The sequence below is a fragment of the Benincasa hispida genome, chromosome 1 (assembly GCF_027475165.1).
Source record: "Benincasa hispida cultivar pf3 chromosome 1, pf3_genome.v1.1, whole genome shotgun sequence".
NCBI lineage: Eukaryota > Viridiplantae > Streptophyta > Magnoliopsida > Cucurbitales > Cucurbitaceae > Benincasa > Benincasa hispida.
Genome location: NC_143478.1, coordinates 84,576,512 through 84,595,964, shown reverse-complemented (window position 1 = coordinate 84,595,964; position 19,453 = coordinate 84,576,512). Strand labels below are relative to the sequence as shown.

At 40.1% G+C, this 19,453-nt stretch overlaps 1 protein-coding gene across 5 annotated transcripts in view; it reads right to left on the bottom strand.

The window, feature by feature from the left end:
* LOC120086434 (anaphase-promoting complex subunit) overlaps window positions 1-19,453 on the bottom strand; it is a 44,385-nt gene that overhangs the window by 10,325 nt on the left and 14,607 nt on the right. For all 5 annotated transcript variants that reach the window (XM_039043084.2, XM_090306737.1, XM_039043093.2 and 2 more), the window contains exons 9-15: window positions 14,748-14,877; window positions 14,579-14,611; window positions 14,123-14,371; window positions 12,935-13,012; window positions 6,743-7,005; window positions 4,779-4,838; window positions 4,605-4,672 (exon numbers count right to left, since the gene is read on the bottom strand). In XM_039043084.2, coding sequence (XP_038899012.1) covers window positions 4,605-4,672; window positions 4,779-4,838; window positions 6,743-7,005; window positions 12,935-13,012; window positions 14,123-14,371; window positions 14,579-14,611; window positions 14,748-14,877 — 881 coding nt within the window. The remainder of the gene's footprint in view (window positions 1-4,604; window positions 4,673-4,778; window positions 4,839-6,742; window positions 7,006-12,934; window positions 13,013-14,122; window positions 14,372-14,578; window positions 14,612-14,747; window positions 14,878-19,453) is intronic.

The window sequence follows — 19,453 nt, the reverse complement described above, 5'->3', positions numbered from 1 at the left end:
TGTTCCATCGGGCCTATACTTTATTGTGAACATCCATTTACATCCGACTGCTTTATGACCACTTGAAAGATTGACTTGATCCCACGTATGATTTTTCTCGAGAGCTCTCATTTCTTCCATAACTGCGGCTTTCCATTTAGGACTTTCCAACGCTGTGTGTATACTGTTTGGTATCACCACTGTGTCTAGGTTTGTAGTGAGGGCCTTGAACTCAGGAGACAAATTACTATAGGACAAGTAACTCTGCAACGGATATTTAGTACATGATCTAGTACCTTTCCTTAGGGCAATCAGAAGACAAGGGATTCATCTCTGTCTTTATTTTCTTCTGACATACTGTACTCACCCTTCGGTTCTGTTATTTTCCCACTCTCAACAATTTTTCCGGCGGGAATAAGAGATGCTTCTTTTCCAGGTTCTACCATATTCTCAAAAGTCACACAATCATCTGTCTATGCACCATCATCGACCTCAATCACATATTTGCTGTCATTTATCTTCCCTGTTTTTGCTCTCAACATTTTCAACACAAGCATCAGTTTTATCACATTTATTATCATGATCAGGGATAGAACTACTAGTACCTGGAACTGATCTCTGATCAGACTCATGAACTGGAGCCGGAGAGATAACAGGCGACGCTATTTCCTTCCTGAGATTCTTCCTATAGTATGTTATCTAAGGAACTTGTTTGGTTGGGAGGATAGGTGCATTGGTACCGATACTGACATCAAGGATGGGTTCAGGTTCAGGTAAGGCAGAAAGGCCGGGACCCCAATTGGTTTCTTCATTGGAATGCTCCCCCTGAAGAGAACCATTGGGAAAGAATGGATGATCTTCAAAGAATGTCACATCCATAGAGACAAAGTATTTTCTAGAAGGAGGATGATAACACTTGTACCCACGCTGATGTGGAGGGTACCCTACAAAAACGCATTTTTGTGCCCGAGGGGTAAACTTGGTACGGTTAGGTCCATGTGTATGGACGAACACCACACAGCCAAAGTCACAAAAGGGTACATCAGAAAGAAGTCTGGAATTTGGGTAAGACTCTTTGAAGAAATCTAAGGAGATTTGGAATTTTAGGACCCAGGATGTCATGCGGTTTATTAGATGAGTTGCTGTCAAGATAGCATCACCCAACAAAAAGAAGGAAGGGAAGTTGACAACATAAGTGAGCGAGCAACTTCAACAAGGTGACGGTTTTCCCGTTCGACCACTCCATTTTGTTGAGGAGTGTACGCACAGGAACTCTGTTGGACAACACCTTTAGAGACTAGGAATTCGCGTAAGGCGTTACTAAGGTACTCTCGACCATTATCACTCCGGAGAAAAGTGATTTTGGCATTGAACTGGGTTTCTATAGAATTGTAAAATTGTTGGAAAACTAAAGTAACTTCTGATTTATCTGTCAGAAGGAAAACCCAGGTTAGTCGAGTATGATCGTCAATAAAGGTTACAAACCAACGATTCCCAGTTATGGTAGTGACTGGTGAAGGACCCCAGACATCGCTATGGAACAGAGTAAACAGTTTAGAGGGCTTATAAGGCTGAGAAGAGAAAGAAACACGAGGTTGTTTGGCCTGGACACACACATCGCATTTCAATTTAGAAATATTAATGTTGTGAAAAAAATGAGGAAACAAATAATTCATATACTGGAAATTAGGATGGCCAAAGCGATAATGCCATTACATATAATCAGTTTCAGAAACAGAAAAATGGGAAGACAACAAACTAGTCCTATCACATATCCTAAAGGAAGCTTCTTCAATGAGGAAATAGAGTCCCCTGTCATGCCGGGCAATGCCAATCGTCATCCCCAAGTTCAGATCCTGGAAAACAATATCATAAGGTGAGAAGATAACATGACACTTCAAATCTCTTGTAAGTTTACTAATAGATAACAGATTGTAAGACACTTTTGGCACATGCAACACATCTTGGAGTATTAAGCTGGCAAAGGGTGACACCTGTCCTTTTCCAGCAACGAGGGCAAAGGACCCATCTGCAATTTTGATTCTTTCATTTCCAGCACCAGGTTGATAAGATAAAAATTGATCAGAGGAGCCAGTTAAGTGATCTGTGGCTCCTGAGTCTAATATCCACGGTTTATTACCAGTTATACTCACAAGGCCAAAGAAGTGAAAAGTACCTGTATGGGCGATTGCACTTACACCCACTGTAGTAGTAGTGCTCTGAGTAGTTTCCTGATTCTGAGTATGAGTATCTCCAGTAACAGATTCACCTACAAGAGCCCGACTTGGCTGTCGTTTCTTACCATTTCGCGATCGGCCATGAAGTTTCCAACACTGATCTTTCGTGTGCCAGGGTTTTTTGCAATGTTCACACACTCGGGGTGGCTTACTGTTCTGTTTATCTTGGACAGAGCCTGATGTTTTGAAGGCAGCGGAATCTGTTGGTGTGACAGGTGTACTGTTCATGGCCCTCAACCTATCTTCCTCCAGGCGAACTTCAGAATAGACTTCCATTAGGGATGGTATAGGTCTGGTCCCCAATATACGACTTCGCACTGTATCAAATTTAGAGTTGAGTCCGGCAAGAAAGTTATACACGTGATCCGTTTCTTCAGACTGATAATGTAACACTCTTCCACAAGGACAGTTCCAAATCATTTCACGGCACAAATCTATCTCTTGTCACAACAGAGACAACTTGTTAAAGTAAGCAATAACGTCCATCGCTCCCTGTTTGCATTCATGGACCTGCTTACGTAGAGTATATAAACGAGAGGCATTCTGTCTCCTGGAGTAGAGTTTTTGGGTTGCCTCCCAAATATCACGGGCTGTAGCTGCATACAATAAAGGTTTTCCAACCTGAGGTTCCATACTTCCAATCAAAATCGACTCAACAAAGAATCCTCTCCTTTCCATATTTGCTCTTAGGGATCACTGATCCTTGGTTTTGGTTTTTCACCTGTCAGATATCCAAATTTGTGACGGCCCTCAAGGGCCATTTTAATAGATCGAGACCAAGAAAAGTAATTATCATCATTCAACTTTTCTCCTATAATAAAGCCAGAAGAATTGTCTATAGTTCCAGAACATAAATTTGAGGGGTAAGTAGGGAACGAAGTTACCAAGTTTTCAGGGTATGGATTTAGATCTAGTTGGATCTTGGATGTCGATCCCAGGGCTTCCCCAATAGCAGCAAGCTGCTGCTGAAATATCTCGTTCTATCGTTTAATCTGCAACTGCAACTGGGTAACTTGATCTTGGATTATATTTCCTTGGTCCTGGTGGTATGATGAAGACTCACCCCCTCCAAACTCATCCATGATTGGCAAAAACTGCCCCATTCAGTTGCTCATACTCTGCTGGAAAACACCCACACTTCTTCCGTCTGTCTTTTGGTGCGGCAGAGGTTGAGATGAGACGCCGATCTGAGAGGAGAAGACCGGCGGCAACAGCAACAGACGAGAATTGAACTGGTCGGCACTGGGCATCACGGATCTAGACCGGTCGGCACTGAGCATCGCAGATCGGGGCTGGTCGGCGTCGTTTGGCAGCGTCTGAGATCGGCCGGACAGATTTCGTGCAGTCGGTCGCTGGTCGTCTTCATCTGTGCGCGACCGAACCAGATGGGTACCTGCGAGCTGGTCGTCGTCGTCTATGCACGACCGAACCAGATGGGTAGCTACTGGTTCGCTGGTCGCCGGTTGCTGGGTCTGGCAACTGGTCATTCCACCTGCAAAGGAGTCGGCCGGCGGTGGGTAGGGCGGCGGCGGCTGGTCTTCACGAAAGTGGGGAAGAAGAGTTTGGAAGTACCTGTCAATGGCTTTCTGGATAATACTAGTTATATCTGGGTTATTGGTTTGGGATTCTCCTGTTGGATTTTCCTCAATGGTGGCCAGGGTTTCGTCTCCATGCTCTGATACCATGATGAAAAATAGAGTAGGGAAAGGAAAAATAGCACACCAAGATTTTACGTTGAAAACTCTAATTAGGGAGAAAAACCACGGGATAAGGGAATTCTTATTAGAAAACTGATACAAAGAAATACAACAGATCAACAGCTTAAATAGAGAAAAGGGAAGCCCTAAGATACAATGAAAAAGACAAAATTGCCCCTAGAGTGCAAAACCCTAATTTCAACATAAGCAACCAATCTCAAACATGTATATAACAAGGTTGACAGCCCGGCTTATCTGTTGGAGTTTATCGTTGCTTTCTTCTCCTCAATGAACTATGAAAATCTCTATCTTAATGGTTAACACGACCTAAAGAGATTAAAACATCGAAGAAACGTCTTTTCAGGATGTGGTGTTGCACCAACAGTACCCATTTTCATGTAATTTAGTAGCAGAAATTTCACACACAAAAAAACAAAGGTAAAGAAAACGTTGGAACTACCTCTTCCAGGATTTTTACAGAACTCCTTGACAACAGGAGTGATGAAAGCCAGAATACATAAAGTCAAGCAGCATAGAAAGAATAATTAATAATAAATATAATGATCATGAAATTAATAAAGAATGAAATGATAGGTGGCTAAGCTACCTCGCCAACATAATAGTAACTTGATGCCATATTATGGGTAGAGAAATAGTAAACGAAATGTGTCATTGAAGCATTTTCCCTGACCTTTATATCCTTTAAAAATTGCCAAATGTTGTATGAGTTTCACGTACGCTAATGATGCATCAGATGAACTGTCCCAAAAGAAATGAAAGCTCTTATAATAAGATTATTCTAGAATAATTTAGAATATCTTGAGATATTCAATACTAAAAGATACCCCTATAAGTTAGAAATTACCTTGATGCGTCTGCAAAACAAGTTGCATAAAGAATGGCATTTATTCGTGCAAGAGGAGCACTGAGATGGCCAGAGAAGAAAAATGGTCAGGCAGTAAAACAAGCAAGCTCAATTATTATTTCGAGGGATTGTGGAACAAGCAGGGAGAGAAAAATAAAAATAACACATCGATGGCTAAAATTAAATTCCAAATACAAACAATAAATAAAAATAAAAGTACAAGAGCAGAGATAAACATTCTCAAATTAACAACTTGATCTATAGGACTAGAATTTCTTTTTAATAAGAAATCATGTTTTCATTTTTTTTATTGAAACAACGGTTTTAATTGAGAAAAAATGAAAGAATACAAGGACATACAAAAAACCAAGCCCACAAAAACCCCACTAAAGAAAGGTTTTCCAACTAGGAGAAATAATGCCTAGGGAGTAATTACAAATGGACTTCGAAACCGAAGCCCAAAGAGATACATAAAATCTCATCAAAGACCAAACCTCACTATGGTCCCTCTCCACTCCCCGGAACACTCTGTTGTTCCTCTTCCCCAAAAGATCCCATAATAAAGTACACATCCCAACAGACCAAAGAAATGGAAGAAAGGCGGATGGAGAAGGAACTCCCTGATTGTCAATCGAACATCCCTCTGACGAGCAATTGAGATATCAAACTCCTACAAAAAACGATTCCAGACAGATCTCGTGAATTGACACTCCCAAAGAAGGAGATCCAGACTTTCCTCCACCTTCCGACATAGAATTCAACAGAAATAACCCATTAACGAAGACATCTTTCTCGAAATTCTATCCAACGTATTCACACGACCAAGCAAAACCTGCCAAACAAAGAACTTAACCTCTTTGGAATCTTAACCCTCCATAAGACATCAAAGACCGACTCGACAAAGGGGGGAAGGATCCAACAAAAACCTAAAAACAACTTACAAGAGAAACCCACAAGTGGGTCAAGACTCCAAACAGGAACATCCCTCCTCTCGATCCTGAAATTAAACCCCTCAACCAAGGAAAGAAGAGAAGCCACCTCAGTCGTTTCCCTGCTGGTCAAAGGCCGACGGAAGCCAAACGAGAAAGAGATGGAATTTTCTGATCAAACCAAGAAGTCCGACACCAAGCAGTTTTTCAAAGAAGACAAATGATACAGCCTAGAAATGCAGCTGAGAGGGGTCTATCCCCCACCCAATAATCCTCCCAAAAATACGTCTCCTTACCATCTCCCACGACACAGAAAATAAGATGAAAGAAAGAAATCAAATCTTCATTAAGAATGAAAGAAAGGATTTGCAAAAATCTAAAAAAAAAACGTGAAAGAAATCCAAAATTGGCACAAGAGTAAGGAGGAACCACTGTTAGAACTTAGAATAATAACCGTGATATTCTGATTGTCTTTAAGAACGTGCTATTCCTCATGCAACATTTTGACTATTACTCAGAGGACTGTCCTTGCCTAAAAAGACATTGATCACGACTTTCCTTCATTCCAGATAGGAGTAGGAGGTAGGGTCAACAAAGGAAACCACCCAACATAAAAGATTTATACCGATTTCAACAGTGACATGCAGTATTTTAAAGAAAAATGTTCTTTTCCATATCAAACATGCATTTTGGAGCACAAAACAAATGGGCACGAAATATAAAAATAAGAAGCTGTCAGGGATTGAATATAATCGAGTGGCTAATGAAAAGAAACATGAAGTAATCTACAAAATATTTGGTTAGTTTAGTTGTGGCTATGGTATCTCCTTTTAGATGAAGTTTTATGGTATCCCCTTTTACATGAAGTAATCAAGTGGCTATGGTATCCCCTTTTAGATGAAATTGTGTCCGATAACACTTAATGTACAAAATATTTGTTTTGTTTAGTTGTTCATATTAAATTGTCCAAAAATATATATCTATACACGTACACAGACACAAAAGTACTATAAGTCAAAGAGAAACTAAGATCACCTGCCATATATCTCAAATGCAGTTGCTCGTAGCAAGTACGAAGAGCCTAATAACTGTAAGACAGATCCAGGAATTGAGGTGGGTTGCGCCAAAAATGGTAATTCACTGGAGTTATTCCCAGATTCATTGTCTCTAGACAATACAAGTGAACCCCCAGGCTTTTGTAAATTCTTAAGCCATGCAGTGCTAAAGCATCCATCTGTCGTCTTTGTAGAACTTTCAGTGCCATATTGACAAATTAAATGAGTACCCAACCTTAGCTCCTGTCAGAATTAAATGCAAGTATCAGAATAAAACAGAAAATAATATCTTCCTTAATAGATATTGTTGAAATATGTTAAATTAGCCCTAAGGGCATTTTTGTCTTTTTACTATATTTGCTAAATTAGGGTTTCACATTATTCTATTTATATCTAGGGTTGGGTCTATTGTAAAGGGACATAAAATAATAAGTTCTTTTCTATCGTGGTTTTTCTTCCCTGAATTAGGGTTTTCCACGTAAACTCCTTGTGTTATCCTCTTTCCCTATTTCAATATGGTATCAGAGCAAGGTGATGAAACCCTAGCCCCGGTAGAAGAAACTCAATCGTCAAACTTAGTAGGTGAAGGTACGCTGAATAATGAGGCTGTGATTCAAGCAGCGGTTGACCGATATCTCCGAACCATCATCCCAGGTGGTGGAATTGCTCCAGCTGGCTCGCCGATTAGCCTCCAGTCTCAGCCGTTCCAGCTAAACACCATCGATCGGAATCTTCCAGCCGAACAGCCGACGCACGCAATCGGGTCACAACCAATCGGATCCTCAGCGTCGCTCACAACCGTCTCAGCCTCAAACGTTCTCCAGCCGGCGCACGCGATCGGTCTACAGCCGGTAGGTATCTCGGCGTCGCACAGAATTGCGTCTTCACCAGACGATCATGGGTATGTTCCAGCTGCCGAGTCGAGTCAGATCGGCGCGATTTCTTCCCATGGGCGTGTTCCAGCTGCCGGGTCGGGTCAGATCGGCGCGATTTCTTCCGCTGCACAGCAGATCGCCGAGCCGTTCATCCGTTACCCACCATCACAGCAGTCTGGGAGCAGCGCCGGTCACGGGTTGCCGAACTTTGCCGCTGGTGGACTTCCGGCAGTAGCGTCTTCACAGCATCATGGGGGACAGTCTCTTCCTCAAGTATATCCGGTTCAGCCCCAGTTTCGAATGGGTGAATCCATTGAAGAAAATCCCATGGTATTTAGACAGAAAAATTCCAGATCTGAATCTCATGGGGAACTCCAACAACAATTAGCTAGTCTTCAGCAACAGATGGTCGCCCTGGGAGCCCGATTGAATGGCCATGATTCTTCCCCGATGTATTCAGAAAATCCGGTATCAATGTTTCCTACTCCAACTTCTAATCTTTTATCTGGAACAATTGGAAATTCTATAGGAATGATCACGGGAGAGAAGTTGAATGGGCAAAATTACTTCTCTTGGTCCCAAACCATTAAAATGGTTCTTGAGAGACGCCATAAGTTTGGATATTTAACTAGAGAGATACCACGACCGAATCCTGGTGATCCCCAAGAGCGTGTCTGGAAGGCTGAGGATTCTTTGCTCCGCTCAATGTTAATTAGTAGTATGGAACCACAAATCGGGAAACCCTTACTCTATTCAGCCACTGCCCGGGATATTTGGGATGCAGTCCGAAGGTTATATTCGAGGCGTCAGAACGCATCCCGCCTGTATACTCTACGTAAACAGGTTCACGAATGCAAACAGGGGAGCATGGATGTAACATCATACTTCAGCAAGATGTCGTTGTTATGGCAAGAAATGGATCTATGTCGGGAGATCATCTGGACCTGTCCACAAGATGGAATTCAATACTCCAAGATAGAAGAGGTTGAGCGTGTGTATGATTTTCTTGCCGGGCTACACCCCAAATTTGATACAGTTCGGAGTAGAATACTAGGGCAGAAACCAATTCCGTCTCTCATGGAGGTATGTTCAGAAGTTAGATTGGAAGAAGATAGATCAAGTGCAATGAATGGGCCAAGTGTTATCACTATAGAGTCAGCTGCCTTCAGGGTGAAGTCCACTGGAGCTGATGGTGACAAGCAGAATAGTAAAACACCCCCAGTTTGTGACCATTGTAAAAAACAATGGCATACGAAGGATCAGTGCTGGAAATTGCATGGTCGCCCTCCAAATGGTAAACGTCGCCCTCCGAATGACAAGTCGAGATCTGGGCGTGCTCTAGTGGGTGAATCAGTTGAGGGGACTGCACAACCTCAAACACAGCTTCCAGTGACTAATCCTGGGGATTCAGGTACCGTAGGAATCGGAACAGTTGCTCAATCAGGTAATCCTCAATCCTTGAGTTTCCTTGCTGAGGGGAATGAGTTATGGATTCTAGATTCAGGAGCAACCGATCACTTGACTGGCTCATCCGACCGATTTCTCTCATACTATCCAAGTGCTGGAAATGAGAGAATTCGAATTGCGGATGGGTCCTTCGCTCCTGTTGCTGGAAAAGGCAGACTATCACCATTTCATGGATTAACTCTGCAAAATGTCTTACATGTGCCCAAAATCTCTTACAATTTATTATCAATAAGCAAAATAACAAAAGATTTGAACTGTAGAGTTGTCTTCTCACCAGATACTGCTTTGTTTCAGGACTTGAGCTCGGGGAGGACGATTGGCACTGCCCGATATGACAGAGGCCTATATTTCCTTTCTACAGATGCTTCCTCCAGAAGCTTGTTTAGGACTAGCCTTTTATCTTCGTTTGCTATATCTGAAACAGATTATTTATTGTGGCATTCTCGTCTTGGACATCCTAGTTTTCAATATATGCGGTATTTGTTTCCTCATTTATTCCATAATGTGAATGTTTCTTCATTATCTTGTGATGTCTGTATACGTGCTAAACAACATCGCGTGTCATTTGTTTCTCAGCCCTATAAGCCTACCCAGCCTTTCCACCTGGTTCACAGTGATGTTTGGGGTCCCTTGAACATCAATACCCTGTCTGGTAAACGGTGGTTTGTAACTTTCATTGATGATCATACCCGACTTACATGGGTATATCTTCTTGCTGATAAGTCCGAGGTTTTATCTACCTTCAAACAGTTCTATACCACTGTATTAACACAATTTAACACAAAGATTGTCATTCTTCGAAGTGACAATGGTCGTGAGTTTGTCAACCACACCTTCCAGGAATTCCTAGTGTCAAAAGGGATCATCCATCAAAACTCGTGTGCATATACTCCACAACAAAATGGGGTAGCTGAACGAAAAAATCGCCATCTTATTGAAGTGGCTCGTTCTTTGATAATTCCAGCATCTCTTCCTTCGTACCTGTGGGGAGATGCGATTCTTACCGCAGCTCATCTAATTAATAGAATGCCTTCCCGAGTCCTAAAGTTTCAAACCCCTCTTGAGTGCTTCAAAGAGTCCTATCAGTCTACCCGTCTTATTCCTGAGGTTCCTCTTCGTGTGTTTGGGTGTACAGCCTTTGTCCATACTCATGGTCCACATCGGACTAAGTTTGCTCCACGAGCTAAAACATGTGTGTTTGTCGGGTATCCTCTTCATCAGCGAGGCTATAAATGTTTCCATCCATCTTCCAGAAAATATTTTGTTACTATGGATGTCACGTTCCTTGAAGACAAACCGTTCTTTCCCGTTAGTCATCTTCAGAGGGAGACCACGAATGAAGAGACTAACAATTCCACGTATTCCATACCCATTAGCCTCAACCTTGAGCCTAGTCCGGATATTCCTGAATCTGAGCTTAGTCCCAATATTCCTGGACCTAGTCTACCTAGTCTTGAACCTAATTCGGCTCCTGTTGTTCCCGTGTCGGTTCTTCCTACTAAACAAGTGCCCTGGATAACGTATTATAGGAGGAATCTCAGAAAGGAAATTCAGGAAACCTCTGGTGTTCCATCGGAAAGTGTCCAAGCGTCAGAACCAGCACAAGTTCAAGATCCCGTTGTCTCAAAGGAGAGTCTTGAAGAAAAGTCTGGGAACATAGAAAGTGACGAAATGAGCTCAGAGAAGGTTGAAATGTCAGGAAGGGATGAGATGCTTAAAAATCCTCAAGAGGATGCAGAATTGTCTCAAAAGTCCGATACTGAAGAGAGACAGACGAAAACTGACAACTATGATAACACCCTGGATATGCCAATTGCTCTGAGAAAGGGAACCAGGTCATGTACAAAATACCCTTTGCATAACTTTCTGACCTATAATAACTTATCTCCTGTTTTTAAGGCTTTTACTACTCAGCTAGATGCTCTAACAATACCTACCAGTGTACATGCGGCCATGGAAGTTCCCGAATGGAAAGCAGCAGTAATGGAGGAAATGAGAGCTCTTAAGGCAAATAAGACTTGGGAGTTAGTAGCTCTCCCTAGAGGTCACAAAACAGTTGGTTGCAAATGGGTGTTCACAGTGAAGTATAAGTCTGACGGAACACTTGAGAGATATAAAGCCAGGTTAGTTGCTAAAGGATTCACTCAGACGTATGGAATTGATTATTCATAAACTTTTTCTCCAGTAGCTAAGTTAAACACGATTCGTGTTCTTCTGTCTGTCGCCGTGAATAAAGATTGGCCCCTACATCAACTAGATGTAAAGAACGCATTCCTAAATGGTGAGTTGGAAGAGGAAGTTTATATGAGTCCACCTCCAGGTTTTGAAGCTAAGTTTGGGAATCATGTTTGCAAACTCAGGAAGTCTTTATATGGGTTGAAGCAGTCTCCTAGGGCATAGTTTGACAGATTCACCGTGTTTGTTAAGTCCCAAGGGTTTGTTCAGGGACATTCTGATCATACCTTGTTTACCAAAAAATCACCCTTAGGAAAGATTGCTGTGTTGGTAGTGTATGTTGATGACATCATCCTATCAGGGGATGATACAGTAGAAATTGCTAAGCTAAAACAAAGGATGGCGAGTGAATTTGAAATTAAGGATCTTGGTAGTTTAAGGTATTTTCTAGGGATCGAAGTGGCAAGATCGAAAGCAGGAATATATGTTTCTCAGTGGAAGTACACGATGGACTTGTTAAAAGAAACAGGAATGACCGGATGCAAACCTATTGACACCCCTATTGAGGTCAATAGCAAACTGAAAAATGTTTTGGAAGGAGTTCCTGTGAATAAGGAGAGGTATCAACGTCTAGTAGGAAAACTGATTTACTTGTCTCATACTAGACCCGACATCTCCTATGCTGTGAGTGTAGTAAGTCAGTTCATGCAGAGTCCATATGAGGAGCACATGGAAGCTGTGACTCGAATTTTGAGATATTTAAAGTCCACCCCTGGGAAGGGCTTGGTATTCAGGAAACATGACACACGAAGCATCGAGGCATATACTGACTCAGATTGGGTCGGATCTGTGACTGATAGAAGGTCAACCTCAGGGTACTGTACCTTTGTATGGGGAAACTTGGTAACTTGGCGGAGTAAAAAACAGGGTGTAGTGGCCAGAAGTAGTGCTGAGGCAAAGTATAGAGCTATGAATCTGGGAGTGTGTGAAGAAATATGGTTGCAGAAAGTTTTATCTGATCTTCACGAGAGTAGTCCTGGGCCTATGAAGCTGTATTGTGATAATAAGGCTGCCATCAGTATTGCAAACAATCCCGTACAACATGATAGAACCAAACACGTTGAAATTGATAGGCACTTTATTAAAGAAAAGTTAGACTGCGGATCTATTTGTATTCCCTATGTACCTTCAGTCCAACAGATCGCCGATGTCTTTACGAAAGGGTTATCAAGGCAGACGTTTGAAGTTTGTATTAGCAAGTTGGGCCTTGCTGATATCTATGCCCCAACTTGAGGGGGAGTGTTGAAATATGTTAAATTAGCCCTAAAGGCATTTTTGTCTTTTTACTATATTTGCTAAATTAGGGTTTCACATTATTCTATTTATATCTAGGGTTGGGTCTATTGTAAAGGGACATAAAATAATAAGTTCTTTTCTATCGTGGTTTTTCTTCCCTGAATTAGGGTTTTCCACGTAAACTCCTTGTGTTATCCTCTTTCCCTATTTCAATAGATATAGTTATATAGATACTCATACACACATGAATCTGCCATGAAGATAATCCATTTTCCCATTTGAAAAATAAATCAAAAATGAAAATAATTTCAACGAAGTATCTAATAATGGAAAAAGAGAGTCATCTTGTTCGACGTTACCTTACAGACACTTATTGGAGAAGTTTTAAGCTTTGCAGAAGCTCTGGGACCAAATGACAGAAGAGGTCTTTGCACGTGCTGCAAATTATTTACAACCCATCAATAATTAATAAATAAAGAGATTTCCCTACTCTCTCAGTACGTTCAACATGCAGTTAAAATTTCCATTCCAATCAACACTGGTTTTTTCAAGTCACACCAGACAGGTATAAAGAATCCAGACAGTTGCTGTGAATCAGATAAAACACTCCCCACTAGCAATCAAGAAACTAAAGCATGTGGACTTAACGATGGCCAACAAACGATTAAATAGGATGTCCTGATTTTCTTCCTGCATAAATCTAATAAATACAAGAGTACTACAATATTTCACGCATTAAACAGTAAGATCATGAGTAAAGTAATAAATCGTCTATCAATGCATACACAAGGAAGCGAAAAAACTCAATTTCTTGATCACTGACAGGTAGAGCTGCCAAAAAAATAACTATTGCACGCAAATAGGTCACAAGCAGATCAATAATTTGCATGATTTTCCTATCAATCATTGGCCTTGTTTACACACAGGTACGCAATATCACACAAGAGAGAAATATTGGAGAAGATACCATTTGGTTCTAGCTTTCATAATCCTTTGTCAGGACTAGGGATAAGTTGACTGTGGACAAGCATTGAATAACGGCTCCCAATTCATCAATTTCTGAATCTCTTTGATTTCTTCTCATCTCAAATTCTAGTAGCCCATCCCACAAATATCGGGAATATAATCGTAGAAAGATAACTTCTGGGAAACAACACTAAGTCTACTTTATTTTCCTTACCTTTCAGAATTCCTCCAGTGTGGTCGCACGTGTAAAGAAGATACTACAATTTAGTTAGTTAGGCTAAGTAGGACGGTCAATTCAGTTTTATGTAATTTTAAATGAACTAATATTTCAGTTATTTGGTTTGGGTCAGTTTTTGTTGTCTTAGTTGGTTAAAGTGGTTTTATATTTGGTTTCAGTTGGTTTAACTGGATTTTTGGATGGTTCTTTTGGTTTTGAATGTCATAAAGGCAGAAACATGAGGTGAACTGGTAATTCACAATCACCAATCTTCAGGAGGAAAAACAATACACACACGAAGTGTACAAAATAAACATACATTAACAAAAACATACTATGAAATGGAGATTGTACCCATATTTACCATCAAATGAAATTTAGCCATAGCAAGATGGTTGGAGGCTACTAAACGTTTCAACTTCAAACTTTCTGCTCTTCTTAGAGACTCCGTCAAAAGCACAAACAATTGTTGCTGGACAGATAGTGAAATTCCCATGCTCATTAAAGGTGAATAGGATGACCCGAGTATACCACTAGTGCGTGAGAAACCACTTTCAGATAACAAGTTCCCTATAGCTGCTAAGGTATACGCAAGGCAAGTATCGTTGCTTTGCTGCAAAGAATATTGATTAAAAAAAAGTCAAATTCAAAGTTTAACTATGAACATGGTTTCAATATTTATTCTCATATAGAGCAGTTAAAGATTAAGACAATGATTCCAAAATCATCGAAGAAAATGCATTAGTTTGTTTTTTAGAGCTCCAAGTCTATTTTCCTTCATATTAGTAATTAGATAAATGAAATTGCATACGAAACTTACCTGCTGTGATACATGGACTGCTTCAGTCAAAACCTGACAATTATCCAGAAACAAAATGAAGAACGATTAGTTAACTATAGCAACAAAAAAATTTAATTTGCCAAAATTCTAGCCTCGTGATTAGAGAAGAGAACTGAACACTGGTAGTTGGTAGAAAAGAGAAACTGACCTCTAAAGCTTGTTTTGGATGGCCAAAGTGAACATGCATCATCCCTAAACATAATAAAGCAATTTCATATCTTCCAAAGCTGTTGCAGCCAGATCCAGGAGGGACAAAATCAAATCCTTCAGTCCCTGCACTTTTGTGGCAAAAGTCCAGGGAAAACAATAAGGAAAAAGTTCAGACATAGTAATCAAATGTTAAGACCTTACTTGAACAGGATATGTTCTATGGGTTGTAGAGTCGTGTCCTTGAGTTCTAAGTAACCAAGTGTTGTTTGATAAATACCCCCCCCCCCCCCCCCAAAAAACCCTAAACCCCCAACACACACATATTGCACCCTTTTTAATAGTTGAAACTCCCTGACATTTACAACTTTCTTCCCCATCCCCCAGATTTCATTCTCACAGACATGGTATGTCTAAAGGCTAGAGGTTTTTTTTTTTTAAAACGGAAACCAAACTTTTCATTTATATAATGAAAAAAGGCTATTGCTCAAAATACAATGAAATAAAATAGCAAGGAAAACACAAGAACATAAAAAAGAAAGATAGGTCAGTAGGTGCACCCAGATATCTCAACTAAGTTGACACACCCATAGCACCCTCATCATATCCTTATAAATATACATGAGTTCCAAAGAAACTTAAGAACATGATTACACAGAAAATAAAAGCATTCCAATTAAGACATATTCTGAATTGAGTATTCCACAAAATCCCGAAGCTTATGCTACAGCATGTCCTTCTCGATAGGACATAGGCATTCAAATGCTTAGACAATGACTTCACCAAATATCTCCTTCATACATCCAAAGACCAAAGTCTTGAATCTGAAATTTGATTAACCCTTATGCCTTCTACCATGCACAACAGGTCTTGAAATTCTAAAATCTTCTATTCTTCTAGATTCCTTTGGAAAATCAAATACCAAGAACAATTAGCTGCATCCCAGTGATTATTCACACTTCCATTTGGGAAGGAAGCAATATGAAGAAATCTTGAGAATCGCATCTTAAAAGAACACTCTGACTCCCATGAATTAAGCCAACAGAAAATGTTACGACCATTGCCAATTTTAAAATTAACCAAAGAACTGAATTTTCTCCGAATCGTTGATATGTTAATCTAAGGGCTTCTCACACTCATGCCAAACTTGCCAAAAGTATGCCAATGATGAGGATCTACTCCATGTATGCTTTTAACCACGTTGCACCAGAGAGAGTCTTAATCTTTCAAGAAACTCCAATTCCATTTAAATAGAATTGCTAAAATTCTATTTTTCAGATTACCAACACCAAGAGCTCCATTTTGTAGGGCTTTCAAATAAGCCCCCCACTTCACTAGATGGTTTAATTGCTACCTTGTGTCCTTCCCAGAAAAATTTATACATAATCCTTTCTCTTGATATTCTCCCAGTAGGAAATCTTTCATGAATCCATCTTGTTATTTTGAAATCTCTCCCGATGCACCAAAATTCCACACAATAGTGAGAAAAGGAAGTGAGCTCTGACCCAAGAAAATTTTTCTCTATGATCTTTAAGAAATTTTAAAGGACCTGGATGTTGATTCTGTAAGAAATTCTTCAAGGCTGTATTTTTGGGTTTGTCATAAAGGACTCTAGTGTTCCATGAGATAATCTTCATACTTAAGACACCTCCTGAGTAGATGCCATTTCCTGCAATTGGAAACCACTCGCTGCAACTAAAGATGAAAATTTAGATGGAATTTGGGATGGAGACAGGTATGAAGCATTTACAGAATTTTGCTGCTGTTGTAAGAAGAGTGTTCTATATGCTTCCCCTAATTGATCAGGGCTGGATTCTTCGGAAATTGCAGTCTCATTTGTTCGGATTCCTCGCTGCTGACACTGACATCAGATTCGTCGTCCAACCCATTGGTTCAGGCTTCTTATTGTTATAATTTTATAGTTGGGGTTTTCCATTCTTGCAAATTTTTTGTGATATTTTCCTTTTCTATACTTTGTACACTTGTATATATTCATATCTTTAGTGAATAAATAGAGTATTCTGATTCTTTCTCAAACGTAAGAGTTTTACATGGTATCAGAGCTCTCTAAACAAAATTAAACAAAATTAGGGTTTTGTGAACTGTAAAACTCTTAGGTTTGAGAAAGAATCAAAATGCTTTATTCATTCACCAAAGATATGAATATATACAAGAGTACAAAGCATAGAAAAGGAAAATATCACAAAATATTTACAAGAATGGAAAACCCTAACTATAGAATTATAACACTCCCCCTCAAGTTGGAGCATATATGTTAATCATGCCCAACTTGTTACATAGATGATCTATACGTCTTCCATCCAATGCTTTCGTGAAAATATCTCCTAATTGTTCTCCAGTTTTCACATATCCTGTAGATACCAACTCTTGTTGAATTTTCTCACGTACAAAATGGCAATCAACTTCAATATGTTTAGTCCTTTCATGAAAAACTGGATTAGAAGCAATATGAAGTGCTGCTTGATTATCACACCACAACTTTGTCGGTGTGGTGATTTCAAATCCCGACTCAACAAGAAGTTCATATATCCAAATCAATTCACATACAGATTGTGTCATTGCTCTATATTCTGATTCTGCACTTGAACGTGACACCACATTTTGCTTCTTACTCTTCCAAGAAATCAAATTACCACCAACAAAAACACAATACCCTGAGGTTGATCTTCTGTCTTCTTTAGATCCTGCCCAATCGGCGTCTGAGAAACATTCAATATTAGTATGACCATAATCCTTATATAATATACCACGCCCGGGAGTAGCCTTCAAATAACAAAGAATTTGTTCCAATGCAGCCCAATGATCAACTGTAGGGCATGACATGTACTGACTCACAATACTTACTGAATACGCTATGTCGGGTCGAGTCACTGTAAGGTAATTAAGTTTTTTCACTAACCTCCTATATCTTTCAGGATCATTTAGCAATTCTCAATCTTTTGTGAGTTGTAGGTTGGGCATCATTGGGGTACTACATGGCTTAGCCCCTAGCTTTCCTGTTTTAGTCAACAAGTCAAGTACATATTTTCTCTGTGATAATAGAATTCCTTTCTTGCTTCTTATTACCTCAATTCCTAAGAAGTATTTCAACATGCCCAAATCTTTGGTATGGAATTGACCATGAAGAAAGGTCTTTAGAGACTGGATACCTAAAACATCATCACCAGTAATCACAATATCATCCACATATACGACTAACAAGATGACACCACCCTCAGATCTCTTAAAAAAGACTGAATGATCTGACCTGCTCTTCCGCATTCCAAAGCTTTCAATCACCTGACTAAATTTACCAAACCAAGCTCGTGGGCTCTGTTTTAATCCATACAAGGATTTACAAAGGCGACACACCGTTCCATTCTCCCCCTGAGCAACAAACACTGGTGATTGCTCCATATACACCTTTTCTTGAAGATCACCATGAAGAAATGCATTTTTAATATCAAGCTGATGTAAAGGCCAATGATTGATTGAAGCTAATGAAATAAACAACCTCACAGATGCCATTTTTGCTACAGGAGAAAAAGTATCAACATATTCAACGCCATAAGTTTGTGCGTAGCCTTTCGCTACGAGGCGTGCTTTTAACCGAGCAACAGAACCATCAGGATTGACTTTAACTGCAAACACCCATTTGCAACCAATAGTCTTTTTTCCTGCATGGAGAGAAACTAAATCCCAAGTACAATTATCATCTAAGGCAGTCATCTCCTCCACCATTGTGGCACACCAACCAAGATGAGACAAAACCTCATGAACAGTTTTCGGGATGGATACAGACTCTAAGGATACAATGAATGAACATGTGGAATGTGACAAATGGTTATATGAAACAAAAGAGGAAATAGGTTGAGCACAAGTACGTTTACCTTTACGAAAAGCAATAGGAAGATCATCACCCATTTCTGGATCCAATGACGAAGAAGACTCTGGAACAGGGCATGGAACTGGAGGAGGTTGTCGTCGAGTATAGACCTTAACGATGGGAGGAAGAGTAAAGGTAGCCACAGGTAGAGATGAATCAGGAAGAGGATCGGAAGGAGAAATAACTGTGTAGACAAGGAAATCATCCTCTAATTCCTTATGCTCCCTCTGACTCTTATTCGAAGAGAAAGACGGTGATGAAAAAAATGGGGTATGTTCAAAAAAGGGGATATCAGGAGAGACTAAATATTTATTTAGACTAGGACAATAACACCGATACCCTTTTTGGACACGGGAATAACCAAGGAATTAAGGACTTTGGATCCAACTTGATATGCTGAGGTCGAACATCCCGAACAAAGCAGGTACAACCAAATATTCTGGGTGGAATGAGAAACAAATGTTGCTTGGGGCATAAAGTACAAAAAGGTATCTCACCCTTAAGAATGGAAGAGGGCATGCGATTTATTAAGAAACAAGTTGTGGAAACAGCATCAACCCAAAAGTATTTTGGAACATGCATCTGAAACATCAAAGCTCCGGCTGTCTCAAGGAAATGACGATTCTTTCGTTCTGCAACCCCATTTTGAGATGGAGTATCAACACAAGAAGATTGATGAAGAATGCCATGGCATCTAAACAAGACTTGAGTGTAAGAGAGAAATATTCCTTAGCATTATCACTCCGTATGATTTTAAGAATACCACTAAACTGAGTTTGAATTTTAGCATGGAAGTTACGAAAATGAGAAAGTAACTCAGA